The 22,603-nt window shown below is 39.0% G+C and overlaps 1 protein-coding gene across 9 annotated transcripts in view; it reads right to left on the reverse strand.

The window, feature by feature from the left end:
* The window catches only part of TTLL11 (tubulin tyrosine ligase like 11), a 244,759-nt gene that overhangs the window by 171,313 nt on the left and 50,843 nt on the right, over positions 1-22,603 (reverse strand). For 8 of the 9 annotated variants that reach the window (XM_077850531.1, XM_077850530.1, XM_077850529.1 and 5 more), the window contains one exon: positions 13,888-14,021. In XM_077850531.1, coding sequence (XP_077706657.1) covers positions 13,888-14,021 — 134 coding nt within the window. Of the gene's footprint in view, positions 1-13,887; positions 14,022-14,109; positions 14,255-22,603 lie in introns of those variants that run through there. The other variant, XM_077850535.1, reaches the window with a different exon arrangement.

Here is a 22,603-nt window from a genome sequence, read left to right on the forward strand (position 1 = left end):
TACTACAGCTAACCACATGCCCTCCTGTTGTTGCCAGTAGTCACAAAGCAAAGCCCCAACATGCACCTCCAAAAGATCACGTCCAAGGCAATTGCAAGACACTGCTTGCTCTCATAATTAAGTGCACCATTTCTAATAAAGCCTCGTGTTCGGCTTCATCTGCCAAAATGTAAATGCACATATCTTTTAATACAGCAATTTCACTTTGAGGTATCTGGCTGAAGGTAATGCTGGCACGGGTGTATAAAGATGCTTACATAGGAGGGTGTTCCTGACAGCATTATTGGTTGAGCCAAAGAAATATGAGAACTAGCTCTATGCTCATCAAGAAGGGAATGATTTTATTTGTTTGTTTGTTTGTTTATCGACTAAAAGGGAATGATTTTAAAAGTCATGGTGCATGTATATAATAGAGTACTTTGCAGTAGTGACATGGAAAGATGTAGAAAACAAGTAGTGGAGAAAATGGCTGGCTGAAGAAGTGAATGCATAGCATCACCCCATTTCTTTAAAGAAAAAGAGCTGTGGGTGTTACAGTGTATATTTGTTCATACAGAGGAAAACGCTAGGATACAGATTAGTGTTCAAATAATCTGATGAGTGAGGATTTTTTTCGCTTTTACTTTATATATCCCTATATTATTTAAATTCTTAATACGAATGCATTGTTTTGTGTTAAAACCAAGGATATATTGAAATATAAGAATGCTACATTTTTAAAATAGGTTCGCAGCTAATAAAGCATTTCATCCTCAAATATTCCCTGGATGTGCACAATCACTCTGAAGTTCAGATCATTTCCCCACTTAACAGATGGAGAACTGAGGATGGAGAAGGAGTTTCTGGAGGTACATGAAGAAGTGATAGGTAGGGCTTTCCAGCAAGTGACTAGGGTAGGGTTTCATGGTCTCATTCTGCAAGTGCCAGGCCCTGAGGCAGCAGATTCTGGATGAATACCACTGTAGAGACAAAGAAATTCTCCTTTGGTTAGGGAGCTACCCAGTTCTCAGTACTTTTAGCATGCATCAAATGGGCTTTGACAGTTCAGAACTTCAAATGCTCAAACAGGAAGAATCTCTGTCGATCACTTCACCCGCCTCCCGTTTTACTGAGAGAGTCTCTCTGAATAGCTATGGTCAGAAAGACAACACTTAGACGACAAGCACTAACTCTGCTTTCATCTTCTCCACCAAACCTGCTCCTCCTTCTCTTGGGGTTCTTAGCAAACGGCATCCCCACTAGATTCCTGAAAGCGTCAATTCTGCCTTCTTTCTCAACCCCCTCTCCGATCTATCCCAGAGTCCTGTAGATTCCCCCTTCTAAATATGCCACATGCCTGTCCCTTCTCTGCAAAAGACTCCTGTCTTAATGTCTCAGGACAAGCCTCAGCATCTGTCACCTGGCCAAGCATCCTTTCCATAGGTCTCACTCCTCTGCCCTCCCCAATCCCATCTATACCCCTCCAGAGGTAGCCTTGCTAATACTAAAACCTGACCTCTCCACCCCTTACCTAAACCTCTCATGGCTTCCTCCTGTTAACCTGGCATTCAAGGCCCTCCCTGACCTGGCCTCTACTTCTCTAACTTCATCTACTGTCAAACCCTCTTCTTTTAAACTTCAGTAACACCAAACTGCTTATCATTCCAGCATGTCACACTATTTCATATTTGTGCACCTTTGCATAAGCTACTTGTTTTGGCTGGAATGCTCTTCTTTGGTTAGTTTACAAAGCAAGCTCATTATTTCAAAATCGAATCAGGTGTCAATTCTACCAGGAAGCCTTCTCCCAACCTCTACCCCATCTGCCCTCTACCCTGACTAACCCTCTCATCACCAGCAAAATTTTAGTACTTTCTCTGGAATAGTTCTGTACCTTATCCACACATGTATTCAAATATCCTCCCATAGTATAGCACAGAAAGTAAAAGTATTGACTCTGGAGCTAGACTTCCAAGCTGTGTTACTTTGAAAAAAATCAATCTCTCTGTGCCTCCATATTCTCTCCTATGAATATTAGAAGAACCCGGTTTGGATTGCTGAAGAATTTTAAATTAGGCAATCCAGGTAAAATATACTAAGTGTTGCTGTTTAGTATTGTTATAAAATCATTCATTCAGAGGACTTCCACTTCCAGCCAAGATGTACCGACAGAAACTAGATTTGCCATCCCATCTGAAGCAACCATGAAATAGACTGAATGTATTGAGAATGGTTTTGGAGGCACTAGATATCAGGCAGCAAAGGACAATGATTCCTGAGAGACGAGAATCAAATGATGTGAGACCTGTGACTGCCCCTGGTTTACTGCCTGGAGAAAGATTCCAACCCAGTAGACCCCCTGAGCTGAGGAAATGGAATCATCAGTCAGGGTGACTAAGTTAGCTAGGGTTCTCAGGATGCACTACTAGAGAGGAAACTTCTTCACAAAGAGAGGACTCTGGAGATGCACAGAGGGTCTCCCATTAGTAGTTAGCTGAGTACAAATTGGTGAGCAATTCTGAGGAAACTACCTGAGGCCAAGGCAAAAACCACCCAAGAGGATTACAGGTAGCAATGCCTGGAATAGAATTCCACAGCCTGGTATAGAATCTGTTCTCACCAGCCAGACTAGAAAACACTACAGTTCATGGAGCATCAGGTGAAGTACACATAAAATTCTAGCCTCTGTAGTAAGAAATAATTTGTTTAGACTGAACACTGCTCCAGTCCTGCCTGATAAAACTTAAAAAGAAGATCCAAATCTATTTCCATGTAACTTAATTGGATCCCATTACAAAATTCAAGAATATTTATAGGAATGCAAAAATGGACAACTTCACTGAAGGACAAACTACCAATGCTCCTTCAAGGAGAAATAGAAAACACAAATAGCTTATATCTGTTAAAGTAACTGAAATTTCAGCTAAAACCTTCCCATAAAGAAACATCAGGTCCATATGACTTCCCAGGTGAGTTTTACCAAACATTTAAAATAATGCCAATTGGGCAGCCCGGATGGCTCAGTGGTTTAGTGCCGCCTTCGGCCCAGGGTGTGATCCTGGAGACCCAGGATTGAGTCCCACATCAGGCTCCCTGCGTGGAGTCTGCTTCTTCCTCTGCCTGTGTCTCTGCCTATCTCACTCTCTGTGTTTCTCATGAATAAACAAATAAAATCTTAAAAAAATAAAATAAAATAATGTCAATTCTCACCTCTTTTAGAAAATTTAAGAGTAGAGAATACTTCCAACTCATTCTATGTAACTAGCATTATCCTGATATAGCAAAACCAGGCAAAGACATTGCAAAAAAAAAAGAAAACCACAGAACAATATCTCTCATGAATATAGATGTAAGCATTCTTTTTTTTTTTAAAGATTTTATTTATTTATTCATGAGAGACACACAGAGAGAGGCAGAGACAAAGGCAAAAGGAGAAGTAGGTTCCCTCTGAGGAGCCTGATGTGGGACTCGATCCCAGGACTCTGGGATCACGCCCTGAGCCAAAGGCAGATGCTCAACCGCTGAGCCACTCAGGCATCCAAGATGAAAATATTCTTTTTTAAATCTTTTTTTTTTAAGATTTTATTTTATTATTTATTCATGAGAGACAGAGACAGAGAGAAAGAGAGAGAGAGAGAGAGAGAGAGAGAGAGGCAGAGATACAGGCAGAGGGAGAAACAGGCCCCATGCAGGGAGCCTGACGTAGGACTCGATCCCGGGTCTCCAGGATCATGCCCTGGGCTGAAGGCGGCGCTAGACCGCTGAGCCACCCAGGGATCCCCAAGATGAAAATATTCTTAATGAAATTTTAGAAAATCAAATTCAACCATATATAAAGAAAATAATATATCATGACCAAGTGCGATTTATTGAAGGAATGCAATGCAAGGTTTATTTGATATTTAAAAATCAATCAATATTATTTGTCATATTAATAAACTAAAAAAGAAAATCCATATGGTCATCTCAGTAAACTCAAGAAAAGTATGTAACAAAATCCAACACCCATTTCTTATTAAAAACAAAATCCATGGAAATAAGGAACAGAAGGGAACTCATCAATCTAATAAAGAGCATTTACAAGAAATCTACAACTAGCCCATATTTAATGATGAAAAACTAAGGGCTTATCCCCTAAGTCAAGAACAAGTCTAGGATAGCTTCTCTCACCACTTCTATTCAACATTTTATGGAGGTTCTGGCCAATACAGTAAGGTAAGAAAAAGAAATAAAGGGCTGACTGGAAAGTAAGAAATCGTAAGGACATGACAATCTATACAGAAAATCCAGTAGAATCTATAAAATAAACTACTGAAACTACTGATTTAGCAAGGTTTCAGGATACAAGATCAATATATAAAAATAAATTGTATTTCTTCATGCAATAAACAAGGTATTGAAGTTTAAAAATACATTGCCAATTTATCAAAATTTGAAATATTTAGGAATAAACTTGACAAAAAATGTGAAAGACCAATGCACTAAAAACTAAAAGACATTGCCTAAAGAAATTAAAGAAGACCTAAATAAAAGGAGCTATATATATCATGTTCATGGGTCAGAAGACTCAGTGTTGCTAAGATGTTGATTCTACCTAAGGTGAAATATAGATTCAATGCAATCCTAATCAAAATCCCAGTAGGCTTTTTGTAGATTGACAAGCTGATTCTAAAATTCATATGGAAAATCAAAAGACTATGATACTTACACAACTTTGAAAATAATGACAAAGTTGAAGGACTTGTGTTCCTGATTTCAAGACTTATTACAAAAGCTACAGTAACTGAGATATTCACATAAAAATAGACAAATGTATTCATGGAATAGAATGGAGAATTCAGAAATACACCCATACATACTTGAGCAACTATTTTATTTTTTAAAAGATTTTATTTATTTATTCATGAGAGAGAGAGAGAGAGAGGCAGAGACACAGGCAGAGGGAGAGGGAGAAACAGGTTCCTTGTGGGGAACCCAACACGAGACTCAATCCCAGGATGAGTCACCCAGGCATCCCTTGAGCAACTATTTTCAACATAAATGTAAAGGCAATTTGGGAAAGAAAGATTAGTATGCTCATCAAATGTTTCTGAAACAATTGGATATCAGTGTCCCAAAAAAGTGAACTTGAATCCATACCTCACATCACATTCAAAAATTAACTCAGATGAATCATAGATCTAAACTTAAAACTATACAATTTCTAGACAAAAGCATAAAACATCTTTGTGAGTTTGGGTTAGGTAAAGATTCTTACATATGACACCAAAAGCATGATCCATAAAAGAACAAATTGATAAATTGTACTTCATTGGAATGAAAAATTTGATCTTCAGGATGCCTGGGTGGCTCAGAGGTTGAGCGTCTGCCTTCTGCTCAGGGCGTAAAGCTGGAGTCCCAGGATCAACTCCCACATCGGGCTCCCTGCATGGAGCCTGCTTCTCCCTCTGCCTCTCTCTGAGTGTCTCTCATGAATAAGTAAATAAAATCTTTAAAAAAAAAGAGAGAGAGAGAGAGAGAAGAAAAATTTGATCTTCAAAAGATATTGTTAAGACAATGAATAGACAGGGTACAGACTGGAAGAAAATATTTATAATTGATACATCTGATAAATACCTATATTCAAAGTACATAAAGAACTCTTGAAACTCAATAATAAAAATACTCAATTTTTAAAAATGGACACAAGATATAAATACATTTATTTCACTAAAGAATGCATTTGGATGGTAAAGCACATGAAAAGATGTTCAACATCATTAACAACTGGGGAAATACAAACTAAATAATAAGAAAAGGCTACACACCTATTAGAATAGCTAAAATTGAAAAGACTGACTGCTACCAAGTATTGGCAAGGATGTGGAGGAACTATAATGCTCATAGATAGTTGAAGGGAATATAAAATGTCACAACCATTTTGGAAAACAATTGATACTTTTTTTTTTAACAATTGATACTTTCTTAATATCAGATATATACCTACTATATGATCCAGACACTCCATTCTTAAGCATTTACTCAAGAGAAATGAAATCATATGTCCACACAAAGACTTAGACATGGATAATCATAGTATCTTTATTTATAATAGGCCCAAACTGGAATCAATCTAAATATCTAAGAGCAGCTGAATGTATAAGCAAACTGCTTATACATATGTTCAATAGGATATGTATATAGGATATGAACATATCCTATATGTTCAATAGGATATTCCTCAATAATAAAAATACATGAATTACCGATGAATACTATAACATGGATGGGTCTCAAAATAATTACAATGAGTGAAAGAAGACAGAACAAAAAAAAATTTTTTTAAGGAAAAAATAAGAGTACCAGCCGTATTATTCCATTTATATATAATTCTAGAAAGTGCAAACTAGTCTTGATAGAAAGCTGATCCGTGGTTGCCTGGTGATGGGAAGTAGAAGGCAGGGAGAGGAAGAAAGGAAGGATTACAAAGGGACATGAGGAAACATTTTGGGGTGATGAATATGTTCATTATCTTGATTGTGGTAATGGTTTCAAGGGTTTTTACATATATCAAAACATCAAACTTCGAATGCACTTCGAATATGTGAAGTTTATTTTACTTCAATTATATCTTAGTTAAAGCTTTTTTAAAAAAAAGTATGAGACAAATAGGCCACCTTCATAGTCTCAGAATATATCCCCACAAGATACTTAATCTACAAAGGAAAAATGGTAACATTTTAGTGGAGAAACCTATCAGAAACCACATTAACTAAGTGATCAAAGTTAACATCACCAGAAATGAGACATCTTGACATTATGTGCCTCCTGATATGCTGCACTGAGAAGGTCACAGCATCACATTATAGCATTCTTATGAAAAAAAATGTGTAATTTGAATCTAATGATGAGAATATCAGATAAAACCAAACTGAGGGGGCAGCCCAGGTGGCTCAGTAGTTTAGCACCGCCTTTAGCCCAGGGTGTGGTCCTGGAGACCCAGGATTGAGTCCTATGTCAGGCTCCCTGCATGGAGCCTGCTTCTCCCTCTGCCTGTGTCTGTGCCTCTCTCTCTCTCTCTCTCTCTGTGTGTGTGTGTGTGTCTCTCATGAATAAATAAATTAAATCCTAAAAACAAAAAAACAAACAAACAAACAAAAAAAAAAAACAAATTGAGGGACATTGTAAAAAAATAAACTGACCAGTACTCTTCAAAAGAGTCGAGGTCATGAAAGACAAAGATAGACTGAAGAACTGTTACAGCTCAGAGACTAAAGAGGAATGACAACTATGCAATGAGTAAACATGGAGCGGATTCTACACCAGGAAAAGAAAAAAAGACATTAGTAGGACAATAGGGAAATACAAATAAGGTGTGTAGATTATTAAGTAATGTTATATCAATGTTAATTTCCCAGTTTCAGTAATTGTGTAAGATGTTAACATTAGGGGAAGCTAAATGAAGGGATTGTGGGAGCTCTTTCTGTTATACTATTTTTGCAATTTTTTTAAGTTGAAAATTATTTCAAAACAGATTAAAAACTGAAGGTAAAATAAAGACATTTTCAAAAGCTGGGAGAACAGCAGATCTGTACTATGAAAAAAAATGTGTTTTTAAAAGATTTTATTTATTTATTCATGAGAGACACAAAGAGAAGGCAGAAACATAGGCAAAGGGAGGAGCAGGCTCCCCACAGGGAGCCCTATGTGGGACTCAATCCCGGATCCTGGGATCACACCCTGAGCCAAAGGCAGACACCCAACTGCTGAGCCACCCAGGTGTCCCAAAAAAATATGTTTAAAGAAGTGCTTCAAGTTGCAGGAAAATAATTCCCAGATGGAATCCAAGAGCTACTTGAAGGAATGGAGAGTACTGGAAATGTAAATATATAAGTGAGTATATTAGACAAATATACTCATTTCTCAGTCTTTTTAAAAGATAATTGGCTTTTCAATGCAAAAATAATGATACTACATTTTGGGATTTATAACATAGAAGCAAACTACATGATAATATCATAAAGGATGAGGATGAGAACAGAGGTATACTGTTGTGAAGCATATATACTTTACTTGAAATATGTAATCCTTAAAGGTAAATGTGACCTTCAGACCCATTGTAAAGCCTAGATTCTAGGGTTGACAAATACTAAAAACATTTTTTTAAAGATGTTTAAATGTTTAAATGTTAAAAATTTAAACATTTTTTAGCTAGTAAGCCTAAAGAGGAGATAAAATAAAACACTAAAAATACTTGATTAATCCAAACATATTGGATAAATAGTAGACATAGCAAGATGGTATACTTAAAACCAACAATATTAGTGATTGCATTAAATATAAGTGTGCCAAGCATACCAATTAAAGGCAGGGATTGTCAAACTGGATAAAAGACTACAACTCAATTCCATGCTGTCAACAAGAAGCAATCTTTAAAAATGCAAATAAGTTAAAAGTAAAAGAATGGTAAAAACATATACCTGCAAATACTAAGCTAAAAGAAGCTAGAGGTGCTGTATTAATATCAAAAAGAGTAGATTTCAGGACAAGGCAGATTACCTTCTAATGGAGTCAAATCATCAAGCTAACAACAGCTTCCAAAATACATGAAGCAAAACCAGACATAACTAAAAGGAGAAATAGACAATCCACCATGAGATTTGAGAATTTCAACATACTCTTTCAGTAAATGACTGAACAAGTAGGCAGTAAATTAGTAAGGAATATGTGAACAGTACCAAGTACCAACTTGACCTAATTGACATTTATCAAATGCTACACCAAGAAACAATTCCAGAATACATATTATTTTCAAGTACAACTGAAACATTCATCAAGATAAACAATATATAGGGTGCATCTGGAAAGGGCAGTTGGTTAATGGTCTATCTCTTGGTTTTGGCTCAAATCATGGTTGTGAGATCAGGCTCTGTGCTCAGTGCAGACTTTGCTTGGGATTCTGTCTCCCTCTCCTTCTGCCCCTCCCTTTCTCTCTCTAGATAAATAAATAAATTTTAAAAAAAGATAAACAATATATGGGTCATAAGACAACTTGCACCAAATTTAAAGGGACTAAGGTAATACTGAATATATTCTCTGATGTCAACAAAATTAAATTAGAAATCAGTAACAAAGGATACTGAGACAGTTTCAAAATGATTTATAAACTAAACACCCATTTCTAAATAATCTTGAGTCAAAGAAATCCCAAGGGAAATTAGGCAACATTTTTAGTTAAGTGGTAATGAAAATGTAATATACAAAAATTTCTGAGATATAGCTAAAGCAGTGCTTAGAGGAAAATTTACGGCTTTAATGCTTAAAAATCGGTGAATTTAATTAAGTTCCTCTTTAAGTTTCTTCTTTAAGAAGAAGAGAAAAATTAAACCCAAAAGAAGTAGAAATCAATGATATAGAAAATGGACAGACAATAGAGGAAAACAATGAAATAATAAGTTGGTTCTTTGAAAAGATCAACAAAATTAATAAGCCTGTAGCTAGCTTGATATGAAAAGAAAGAGAGAAAGAAAGAAAAACAAAGGAAAAGAAAATGCAAATTACACAACACCAGCAACAAAATGGGTAGATCACTACATATCTCAAAGACATTTAAAAATAAGGAAATACTGTTTTTCAAAACTTTTATCAGTAAATTGGACAACTTAGATAAAATGGATTATTAATTCCTTGAAATAAATGAATTATCTATATGTATTAAAAATTAATTCATAATTTAAAATGTTCCCAGAAAGAAAGCTCCATTCCCAAATACCTTCAATCATGTATTCTATCAAACATTTAAGAAATAATACCCATCTAGGGCAGCCTGGGTGGCTCAGCAGTTTAGCGCCACCTGCAGCCCAGGGCCTGATCCTGGGGCCCCAGGATTGAGTCCCATGTCAGGCTCACTGCATAGAGCCTGCTTCTCCCTCTGCCTGTCTCTCTCTCTCTCTCTCTCTCTCTCTCATGAATAAATAAATAAAATATTTTAAAAAGTTAAAAAAAGAAATAATACCCATCTTATACAAAATTTTCAAAACAGTAAAGAAATATTTGCTAACTCATTTAATAAGGATTGCATGATGCAAAGACCAAAAACATCAAACACCAATGTCTCTAATGAACAACACCACCAAAATCCCTAAGTATCAGCCAATACAATTTAGCAGTATTTAAGAAGGATCATACATCATAACCATTTTAAGATTTAAAACAGGAATGCAAGTTTAGCTTAATATTTAAAATACGAATTGGTGGTTCATCATTTTATCAAAATATTTTATCAAAATAAAGAGAAAAATCATATCATCTTAATAGATGCTGAAAAGCATTTGACAAGATGAAGCACCCATTCATGATGAAAAACTTATGCAAACTACAGAAGACACTTTCCTCAACCTGATAAAGGGCATCTATGAACAGCCTATAGCTAACAACACATATAACAGTGACAAGCTGTATGCTTCCCCCTGAAGACTGGGAACAAGGCAAAGATGTGTCCAGTGTAATTACTTCTAATTCATTGTTGTATTAGAAATCCTAGTCCAGCACAGTTTAATAAGAAAAAATAAAATAAATAAAAAGCATATAAGATTAGAAAGGAAGAAACAAAAGTGAATTAATTGTATATATAGACAATCCTAACAAATCCACAAAAAATGAACTTGTAGAACTGATAAGGGAATTGTGCAAGGTCATATGATACAAGTTCAAAAGTAAAACGTCAGTTGGATGTCTTCATACCAGCAGCAAACAATAGGAAAATGAAATTTTTAAAATTCCATTTACAATAGCATAAAAAACAAAACTTCTTAGGGCTAAAGTTAGCAAAGTATGTGCAAGACCAATACTCTGAAAGCTATAAAACACTGCTAAGATAGATTAAGGACGATATAAATCAATGGAGATAAAAGTTATGGATTAGATGAGTCGACACACTGTCACACTGTAAAGATGTCTGCTATCTTCAAACTGATCTGTAGATTCCCAAACCCAATCAAAGACCCAGTGGACTTCCTTGTAGAAATGGGCAAACTGGTTACAAAACTGATATGGAAATGCAATGGCCCTGTAATAACCAAAACAATTATGACGATAAACACAGTGGGAAGACTTGCACTATGTGATTTCCAGACTCTGACTGGAATAATGTGGTATTAGCATAAGAATAAACATACAGAAGAATGGAAAACAACTGGCTCCAGAAATGCATAGTCAACTGGTTTTCAACAAAGTTGCCAAGGCAATTAATTCAACGAGGGAAATAACCATTGTTACAACAGAAGGCACTAGAACAACTGAATATCCCTATGGAAGAAAGGAAACTTCAGCACTGATCCATACACAGAAACTATATTGAAATGAATCCTAAACCTAAATGTAAACTAAAACTAAAACTCCTAGAAAAAAAACAAAGTGGAAAATCTTCACCACATTTAATTGGGCAAAGATGCCTTGGGTATCACACAAAACAAACTAAGGAGAAAGAAGGAAATATAGAAGGAGGAGAATATTCACAACACACATACAAAAGACTTGTACACAGAATATATAAAGAACCTACAACTTAAAAACAAAATGCCCATAGAAATGAGCAAAAATTTGAATGTACATGTAACAAAAGAAGATACTCGAATGGCCAAAAAGCTTATGAGAAGATGCTCAACATCTGGTCATCAGGGAGGTATAAATTAAAACCATGAAGAGATACGACTACACATCTCCCAGAATGTCTAACATTCAAAAGGCTAATAATACCAGGGACTGGCAATGATGTGGAACACGCAGAACTCTCATACACTGCTGGTGAGGGCGTACAACCACTTTGGAAAACAGTTCGGCAAGTTCTTATAGGTTAAACATAATACATATACTATATGATCCAGAAATTTCACTTGTAGGTATTACCCAAGAGAAACAAAAACATATGACCACAAAATGACTTGCATGTGACCAGTCATGGCAGTTTTTTTCATAAAATCTCCAAACTGGAGATGGCTCAAGTGTCCAACCATTGGTGAATGGATAAGCAAATTATTACAATGGAATGCTACTCACCAATAAAAATACAAATGGCTGATAAATACAACAAACATGGATGAATCTCAAAAATATAATTCTGAAAGAAAAGCAAAAACTCAAAAAGTGTATTACATATATTGTATATATTAATATACATATGTATGTATTTATATATATATATATATATGATTCTACTTGTATGAATTCCTTGAACAGGCACAACAAATCTATGAGAATGCAGATTAGCAGTTGCTGGGGATGGGGAAGTTGAGGGGATAGACTACAAGGAGACACAGAGGAACTAGGAGTTGATGGAAAAGTTCTTACATACCTGACTTTGAAGGCACAGTTGGTAGGTATCTCATTTAAATCCACAAAATCGATAGATATAGAGTTGTAGAAATTGACAGAATGATACTCCACACTGGGACAAGGATGTGAGCAGAGCCACAGAAGTGGGAAATTGAGGGGTGAGTATGGGGAGCAGCTGAGAGTTTATTTTCTAAAATTAACTTTATTGAATCATAACTTGCCTGGGACAAAATGCATTCATTTTAGGCTAAAAAGGGATGAATTTTAAAAATGTATAAACCCATGTGATGACCATCCCATAGAGAGTTTCCTTTTAAAAATTACCACTTCAAGCTTTTTTGTGCTTAATAAATCATAATTTTATTACAAGTTTCATCATTTAATATTAAAATCAAAACAACACACAGGCAGTAAGACAGATTATAAAAAGCATAGGCCTTGGGACACTTGAGTGGCTCAGTCGGTTAAATGTCTGCCTGCAGCTCAGGTCATGATCCTAGGGTCCTGGGATGGAGCCCCATGTCACGTTCTCTGCTCAGGGGGAAGCCTGCTTCTCCCTCTCCATCTCCCCCTACTCATGTTCTCTCTTTGTCTCTGTCCCTGTCTCTCTCAAATAAAAAAATAAAAAAATAAATAAATAAATAAATAAATAAATAAATAAATAAATAAATTAAAAAAATCTTAAGGTAAAAAAAGCACAGGCCTTGAAATCAGGTTTAAATTCCACTTCTCCAGCAAGTCACCTTGCTTATCAAAGTCTGTTTTTACATCCACAAGATGGGATTAATAATACAACCAACTTGACAAGATCGCTATGAGCATTGAAAGAAATAATGTTAAGCTCCTGGCACAATGCTTGAAACACAGCAGCAGCAATAAATGGGATTACCCTTATCACAATAAGATGGGCATTTGTGCATTTGTACAGTTACCCTCAGAGGTATGGTATGGACCACAGAACCCAGTGGCCAAGGCTTTGAAAGGGCCCTTTTTTCCTTTTATGTATTCAGCTTCCCCACTGGTACTGTTTCACAATCAGTGTTGAGAAGGCTCCAAAGTATTTCATGCTCAGTTTGCCTTGATATGGAATGCATGATTTGAAAATTGATTCTGAATAAATTTAAAGCAGGGCACTTTAAAGGTTCCCACAGGGTATGAGCCCTACTCTCCCTAGCCTTGAAACAGAGTCTGACCTCCCACATTTCACACCACTGGATGCTGGGGAGACCACACCCTAGATTCACCCAAACCCTCTCAACCTGCTTATGGGCTCAACCACCTGCTGCAGCTCTGTCTCCCTGGCTTTTCAAACACTGACTCCATGACCCCACTCCCGATATCAGCCTCAGGCCAGTCTCCTCAAGTCAAGACACACTTCTTCAGTTTACCTACTTGTCACCCTACCTACTCACCTGCTACAAGCTCCTTGATCGCTGCCGACACCCATTGTGTACCACTGGACACTCCCCTGACTAGCAGCTTCCTGGGGACCCTCCCTTCTCCCCGCAGCTCCCAGCACACAGGACCCAGGACCCAGCTCCCAGGACACGGGTTGCAAGCAGAATTCAAGGGTCACGGGGAGGGAGTGCCATCTACCTGAGCAACAAAGAGCTGGAACTCGTCAGGCAGAATCCATGAGCGAGGATAGAAGTTGTACTCCTCAGGAAAGAGATTCTGCATGATTCTCACGGCTCTGCTCAGAGTAATTTTACGCACCATCTCCGTCATGCCTGGGGAGAAGAGAAGCTGTGAGGTTTGAACAGCAGTGGGCCACTAGCTATAAAACAGCCATGATCGAGGACCTTTAAAACCACCCACCTGACATAGTCACTTTTGCAGACAGGATTTAAAAAGGTATGAGCAGTTCTGCACAGCGGCGACTCATGGTTTGGAAAGACCTACTAAATTGATGAAAAACTCGAGGTAATAGAGGATAGTTTTTTCTCCTTATAAAAATGAAGCATCAATATAAAGGAATGGGTTTCCACCTAGTGTATTTATTCCATTCTTTGTCAGTCCCCTAGATAATGGATAAAGAGAAGCATTCATATTGTGCACTTAATATCCTCCTTAATTTTGGGCTACCACACATATTTCTGGGACTACTTTCAACTTATATTCTCAAGAATACCACTTAGTGGACTCTGCTTATATTACAAGCTTAATTAAGTTGCTGTGTTTTCATTGTTCACAAGTATTCAAGGTATAAAATAAAAAAAAAATATACAGCTTTCAGCATAAAATCTGTCTCCTTGAAATAAGGACAGAAAGTAGAAAGGATATCATAGCACAATTTATAGTTTAGGGGGAGAAAATGGAAGCTGTAGACGTTCTTCAGTTTTAAATACTGACGCTAACATTGATCAGATCCCATTACTTTGCCCAGAGGATATTAAAATGTCTCACTTATAAAATATTTTAAAAGAATGGTGGATTTTTTTTTTCTTGTAACACCTTTAGGAACTCTGATAGGAAAAGAAACTGAGTGTACACCTTAGCAAATTTTAAGCAAATAGGCAAAAATTATTTTTAAGTTTTATAGCATGCTTGTCTCTACGGACAAATATCACCACTGAAAGTGGAGACTAGAAACAGCCTTTACCCTGAAAAAGCCAACACGGTTCCATCACTGACACTAGGAATTGGCTTAGCGAAGTTATTTTTAATAGAAAGCACAAAGTTTCATGTCAGCTTGGATGTCCAAATTATCACCCGTTCCAAATGGGCACAATCAGAATGAATGAGATTTCTCTAAATTCACATGTTCAGGAAGCGGAAGGTGAATATTTGAGAACGAAGGTTTTAATAACCAATTTCTTGCTTCCCTCAGCAAATTAAAAAGAGCAATAAATCTGAAGATCGCAGATTCAAGATCTCAATGCCCAGCTTCTTAGTTTTTGATTAGAAGGATAGATAGAAGGATTAAATACGAAATATGGGAGCTTGAAAAGCACTAATCAGCTGTGCTCTGGCGTGAACTCTTCAACGTTAAAGAAAACTCACTGAGGACATTGTTCTGAGTTTCCCAAGAAACAAGTATGAGCCTAGAAAATTATAGCTGTTTCCTTTTAGTCCCCTCCGAAATTAGAATTTTTGAGTCATAAACACTGGAGGTAAACACCAAGTGCACAAAATAAAAATTTCAACTTTTTTTGAAGCTTTGTCCTCTTCGTTGACAAGACTTTGTTATCGTACTAGACTAAAATCCATTTAACTCGCCATGATGTGCACCGTACACCCAGTAGGGGAAGCCTCCTGACCAGGGTTGTGGCACTCTCTGCCCTTTAATGCCCTTGTGACTGAGGAAGGTTCTCTTTCAGAAGCCCCCAGCGGGTCAGACAGACTCACACAACACAGGCAGAAGTGCTACAAGTATACAAGTGCAGTTTGAATGCCCCAGAAAAGTTTTTGTAAACATCAATGTCCAGCGGCACGTGGGTGGCTCAGTTGGTTAAGCGTCTGACTCTTGATTTGGGCTCAGGTCACGATCTTGGGATCATAGGATTGAGCCACAAGTTGGGCTCTGCAGTGGGTGTGGAGCCTGCTTCAGATTCTCTCTCTCCCTCTGCCCCTCCCCTGCGCTCTGTCTCCCTCTCAAAAACAAACAAACAAACAAACAATGTCTAGCAAAATGAGTACATAGTCACTTGAAACCTGTGATGGCTCCTTCTGTAATGTGGATCATAAGTCCCCAGACCAGCTGATAAACCTGCCCGCAGGTCTGCCTCTGTGCCAGTCTCCAGGTAGTCCTCTCCTGAAAGCAGCCAACCCTGGAAGCACCCTACCATCCAGTGGCTTCTCTTCCCAGACAGTTCCAACCCACTGGCTACAAGTGATTCACCCCTCCCCTGTCTAAATGCCTGTCTCCATGGGGCACCAGTATAGACCTCCCTCCATCCACTTACCACCAAAACTTTTGTTCCTCCACCATATCTAAGCTGCCAGAGAAAGCATCTTTGACCCTTCCCTCTACCCCATGTGGAAACTGCTGGCATCTGCGCTCTGGTGATGGCTCAGAGGCAGATGTGAGGAATGTCCTCTTCTCTCAGTAAGATGCTGACAAAAGTCGCTGCATTTCTAGCTGGGCCAGAGCACATGTTCTCAGAGCAAATATGTGCCAGGCTCTGCTGGCTCTAGACTCTACCTCCCTTCTCCAAGCAACTGGAGCACTGACCCCTCCCTGTGACCCTGGTCCTAGGCGCTGGGACACACTCAGATCTGAGGTGGAAGCTATAAGCCTAACTATCAGCTCCCCACTGACACTGGGAACAAGGCAATCTTTGACCTTGACTTTGTACTCCAATTAGATAAGGAGGGCTTCAGCTGTCTTTGGAGGCTTTCTGATTGCTTTGTCGCTGGATTTTGGTAACCCATCTTTTGCTCCTGGTGCCTGAGTGGCTGCCTTAGCAATGCCTTTGCTCTTTTCCTGCCAGTGATCCTCCTCTCTTCCACTAAGATGACCCAGCAAGCACTGGGTCCTCCTGCTTGTGACCTGAGGCCGGTGCCTGTCCCCCTGCTGCCTACTTACAGGCTCTTTTGAGGCTCACTGCCTACCTGAGTTTCTCAACAAAGTCTGTCTCCAGATGTCCCTGTGGTGGGAAGACACCCTAACTCGGGCTGGAACTTCCCATACCAGGGACTTGCCTCCTGCCACTACTGGCCTGGATTCTTCTCTCTGCTACACACTGGAGTCTCAAGGCCTGGTAGGTCTCATCTGTGAAGCTACGCAAGAGTGTAATAGTCTAATCCTCAGGCTTGCCCATACAGACCTACATAATCCAATTTTTTAAAAAAAACAAAAACAAAATCTGAGCTATGTCACAAGTACTATTCAATCCAAATATCACTGACAATAATTCTTGGCAAAAACACCAACAACAAATACAGCTCCCAACAACAAATCAATACTTCCAGATCCACCCTCTTCTCTCTGTTCCCTGCACCACTGATGAGTTCATCTTTTGCCTGGATCCTGCAGTGGCCGCTTAGCTCTACCTCTGTTTTCTGGCTCAGCCCTTCCACCCACTCCCAATCATCCCTCTGGCTGGCCTTTCTAAAATGCAAGCTGGCCCATGCCACTCTCTGGCCTAACAATTTCTCAGTGGCTCCTCATGACTTTCAGACTATAAGGATGCTATCCTTTGGTCCCTGCTTATCACCTATCCACAGCCCCTCTCATATTGACCCTTTCTGACCATCATTAGCCACTTGTCCTTCGCTGAATGAGCAGCTTGCTCTATACACCCTATGTCTTTGCATCAACTCTGCTCCTACGTTTTGCAGGGAGGTCAGGCCCATCCAGTCCCAGAGGCTCAGTTCACATGTTGATTCTCTTCTCCTGGGTCTCTTGTCCTGTCTGTCCCCCAAGCAGATCTAGATTAGGTCATGTGCCCTCATTCCAAACCCCCATGGCACCCCAGTCTGGCACTTATTTTGTATTTGACTTCTCTCCCTACATGCTTTTCTCCTTGTCTTTGTATCCCTGGCACTGCCAAGTACTTGATAGCAAGCTACCCCCAGAGCTTCCCCACAGAGCCCTCTCCTTCTCTGCCAGAAAGTCCCTTTCCAGGGGTGGACTCTCAAGCAACCCCTGCCATGTGCAGCCATACATCTCAGGCCCTGAAACTTAGCAAAAAACTGTGCTTGTAAGCTGAGAATTGACAGTTTGGAACTTTCTTAAAGCAAAGACATATCTAAATCAGATTTTTTTAAAATAGAAAGTCTTAATTTGATGGACTCTTGTCTCACATTTAGATCTTTCATCCATTTTGAGTTTTTCTTTGTGTCTGGTGCAAGAGAGTGGTCTAGTTTCATTCCTCTGCATGTGGATGTCCAATTTTCCCAGCACCATTTTTTGAAGAGACTGTCTTTCTTCCAGTGGATAGTCTTTCCCCCTTTATCGAATATTGGTTGACCATAAAGTTCAGGTCCACTTCTGGGTTCTCTATTCTGTTCCATTCATCTATGTGTCTGTTTTTGTGCCAGTACCACACTGTCTTGATGACCACAGCTTTGTAGTACAACCTGAAATCTGGCATTGTGATGCCCCCAGATATGGTTTTCTTTTTTAAATTTCCCTGGCTATTTGGGGTCTTTTCTGATTCCACACAAATCTTAAAATAATTTGTTCCAACTCTCTGAAGAAAGTCCATGGTATTTTGATGGGGATTGCATTAAATGTGTAAATTGCCCTGGGTAACATTGACATTTTCACAATATTAATTCTGCCAATCCATGAGCATGGAATATTTTTCCATCTCTTTGTGTCTTCCTCAATTTCTTTCAGAAGTGTTCTATAGTTTTTAGGGTATAGATCCTTTACCTGTTTGGTTAGGTTTATTCCTAGGTATCTTATGCTTTTGGGTGCAATTGTAAATGGGATTGACTCCTTAATTTCTCTTTCTTCAGTCTCATTGTTAGTGTATAGAAATGCCAATGACTTCTGGGCATTGATTTTGTATCCTGCCACGCTACCAAATTGCTATATGAGTTCTAGCAATCTTGGGGGGGAGGCTTTTGGGTTTTCTAGGTAGAGTATCATGTCATCGGCGAAGAGGGAGAGTTTGACTCTTCTTTGCCAATCTGAATGCCTTTAATGTCTTTTTGTTGTCTGATTGCTGAGGCTAGGACTTCCAGTACTATGCTGAATAGCAGTGGTGAGAGTGGACATCCTAGAGGAGAACACAGGCAACAGCCTTTTTGAACTCGGCCACAGTAACTTCTTGCAAGATACATCCACGAAGGCAAAAGAAACAAAAGCAAAAATGAGTTATTGGGGCTTCATCAAGATAAGAAGCTTTTAAAAAAAAAAAAGATAAGAAGCTTTTGCACAGCAAAGGATACAGTTAACAAAACTAAAAGACAACCTACAGAATGGGAGAAGATATTTGCAAATGACGTATCAGATAAAGGGCTAGTTTCCAAGATCTATAATAAAGAACTTATTAAACTCAACACCCAAGAAACAAACAATCCAATCATGAAATGGGCAAAAGACATGAAGAGAAATCTCACAGAGGAACACATAGACATGGCCAACATGCACATGAGAAAATGCTCCGCATCCCTTGCCATCAGGGAAATACAAATAAAAACCACAATGAGATCCCACCTCACACCAGTGAGAATGGGGAAAATTAACAAGGCAGGAAACCACAAATGTCATAGAGGATGCGGAGAAAGGGGAACCCTCTTGCACTGTTGGTGGGAATGTGAACTGGTGCAGCCACTCTGGAAAACTGTGTGGAGGTTCCTCAAAGAGTTAAAAATAGACCTGCCCTACGACCCAGCAATTGCACTGCTGGGGATTTACCCCAAAGATTCAGATGCAATGAAACGCCGGGACACCTGCACCCCGATGTTTCTAGCAGCAATGTCCACAATAGCCAAACTGTGGAAGGAGCCTCGGTGTCCATTGAAAGTTGAATGGATAAAGAAGATGTGGTCTATGTATACAATGGCATATTCAGTCATTAGAAACAACAAATACCCACCATTTGCTTCGACGTGGATGGAACTGGAGGGTATTATGCTGAGTGAAGTGAGTCAGTCGGAGAAGGACAAACATTATATATTCTCATTTATTTGGGGAATATAAATAATAGTGAAAAGGAATAGAAGGGAAGGGAGAAGAAATGGGTAGGAGATATCAGAAAGGGAGACAGAACATAAAGACTCCTAACTCTGGGAAACAAACTAGGGGTGGTGGAAGGGGAGGCGGGTGGGGGGTGGGGGTGAATGGGTGATGGGCACTGAGGGGGGCACTTGACGGGATGAGCACTGGGTGTTATTCTGTATGTTGGCAAATTGAACACCAATAAAAAATGAATTTATTATTAAAAAAAGAAAGTCTTAATTCATCATGTGAAGACATAATAACATATCTTGGAGGACCTCGCTCATAGAGAAGTGGCTAAAATCAATGTGCTGACACAAACAAAATAAATCGCTTCCATATGCATCTTCAAAAGTCTTCCGTTTATTCAGCAGGTGACACATTTACAGTTGCCTGCCACATCCCGTAGAACTTACTCTACATACAAGATGCACTGTTAGAATAACAGGATGCAGGAGAGACAGAAGATGAGCCTGGACCCAAACTAAAGCCAAAGGACAGATCCTTCTGGAATCACTTCATAGCTAAGAACTGCTGTCTTCCATAGGGAGAGGGCGTAGCCACACCGCCTCTCTGCCTAGAGGTTCGAGAGCCTGCTTTGTCATTAGAACTAATTAATTGCTGTTGGTAAAGTGGAAAATTATATGTTCCAGTCACTGGCACGTGGAATAGGGGATAGAGCGAACTTGCTTCTTTAGAAAGAATATTCTTATATCACCTTTAATGAAACTAGTCCTTTGAGGGTATTTCTCTCTAATTTGTGTTCCAAAAGGAGAGCCATAGCTATGACTTCTTTCCTACTCTCAGTCATGAGATGAGGCCCGAGCAAAGAGGGGAAAATGTAAATGAAGCCTCATTTGAGGATGTCTTAGGAACTCTGTTCTCCTTCAAAGAATTGTTCTCTTCCAAATCACATTCTCCCAGTGTCCTACTAAATCCTTCGAGTGGCATCAAAAAGCCACCTTTTATGAGCAGCAAGACGGAAAATGATAGGTATCCCTCTTAAACTGTGTGCAAGAATCCTGGTTACCAGAATCCTTCTCGTTCTCTTCCCCTTCTCTAGAGGTGGGTTAATTTTCTAGCTCTGTTCCCTGGGAAACCAATAAAGGTAGAAAGTTAGCTGTGTTACTAGACAACAAAGCATATGGTTAAAATGATCCCTGATCAGCAAATTGCATAAATATCTAGTAGGGTGCTGTAGCTCCAGGCTTTCCTCATGTAGCAATTCTTGTAATTTAGCCTGACCCTGCTGGGGACCCTGGAAACTCTGCTTAGGAGGAGCTCCAGGAGATAGGGCTCTTAAAGTGGTGTTTAAGCCAAGATGGATCCACATCCACCAATGCAGGTCTTGTCTCCTTACACCTGACCTTTCACTTGAGGGGTGAGACTAGGCTCTGGCACCCTTGCAAAGACACCACTAGAGAGAAATGCCTAATGCTGACTGGCTGGCAAGCTGTGTTTCTTGCCCTTTATCTTTTTGAGTGAATTGGAGCCCAATAAGGCCCAGGGTAGTCTGCACACTGAATTAAAACCCCCTAGTGGATATGGTATAAATCGCCACTATATAGTGTATGGCTACTGGGTTTTCTGAGAGTTGTTTTCTTAAAGACACGGCACAGAATGCTAAGGAAAAAGAGGAATTTTTTTTGTTTAAGTAAACTCTACACCCACTGTGGGGCTCAAACTCCTAACCCTGAGATCAAGAGTCACATGCTTTCCCAACTGAGCCATCAGGCACCCCAGAAAAAGGGTAAATTGATTCTTTTAAAAATCAGCATAAATGATATCATCCTAGGAGAAAACACCTTGTATTCAGGCAATCACTTTCTGACTGAAGCATGTAAACATGATATAAAAATATGGTTAAGGTTTGGGAGGAAATACAGAAATATTTACCTTGTCGTTTTGTTAAATGAGGGATGGGATTCAGGGTGATGCTCTTTTAAAGAACTAAGTTACTATTGTATTATAATATGGTTGTGCGTATTAGGTTAAAATTTCTGAATATAAGAGAGAGACACTTCGGCTGCCATCACTCCCCACCCCCCACCCCACCCCTAACCCCTGCTTAACTAAATGTTCCTTCCTTGCTGAGCACACTCACTCACCCTAACCACCCTCCTCACTCAGCCATTAAAAATAATGAATATCAATCAATAGCAGAAGAGGGTGGCAGAGATTAAAAATAAAATGGAAAGGCATACGGGGAGGCTGGGAATGGAGTGAGAGGGTGTCTTCAAAGTGTTGGCTCTAACACTTTCTCAGCACTTGTCCTCCTTATAGGAGAACATCACTGGGACAAGGTCCCTAGGTAAACAGTAAGCACTGGCTCAACCTGTCATTCCCAACACGGAGACTGCTATATTTGGTTTTAAAAATGGCACCTCCAATTATGATACTTAAAGGAAACAGAAGCTTCTAATCCCTTTTTGTGGCATATTCCTAGAATTCTAGTACTTCAGTTTCTTGCAAGTAATTTAAGTGAAGTGGTCTATTTTTTTTTTTTTCCATTTTGAGAACATAAGTCTCCTAATTACACCCTTGTATTACAATGCAGAAGGTGAAGGTCATGTTCTTCCACTGGTCAAATTAGTCCAGGAAAGCCTGTCTTTTTATTTTTGAACCTCCAGTCTTTAAACCATTGGTGGGTCAAATCCTGATGACCTCTGCATTAGCTTCCCTCCCAAGATAAGGGCA

The sequence above is a fragment of the Canis aureus genome, chromosome 16 (genome assembly GCF_053574225.1).
Source record: "Canis aureus isolate CA01 chromosome 16, VMU_Caureus_v.1.0, whole genome shotgun sequence".
In the NCBI taxonomy this organism is placed as follows: Eukaryota; Metazoa; Chordata; class Mammalia; order Carnivora; family Canidae; genus Canis; species Canis aureus.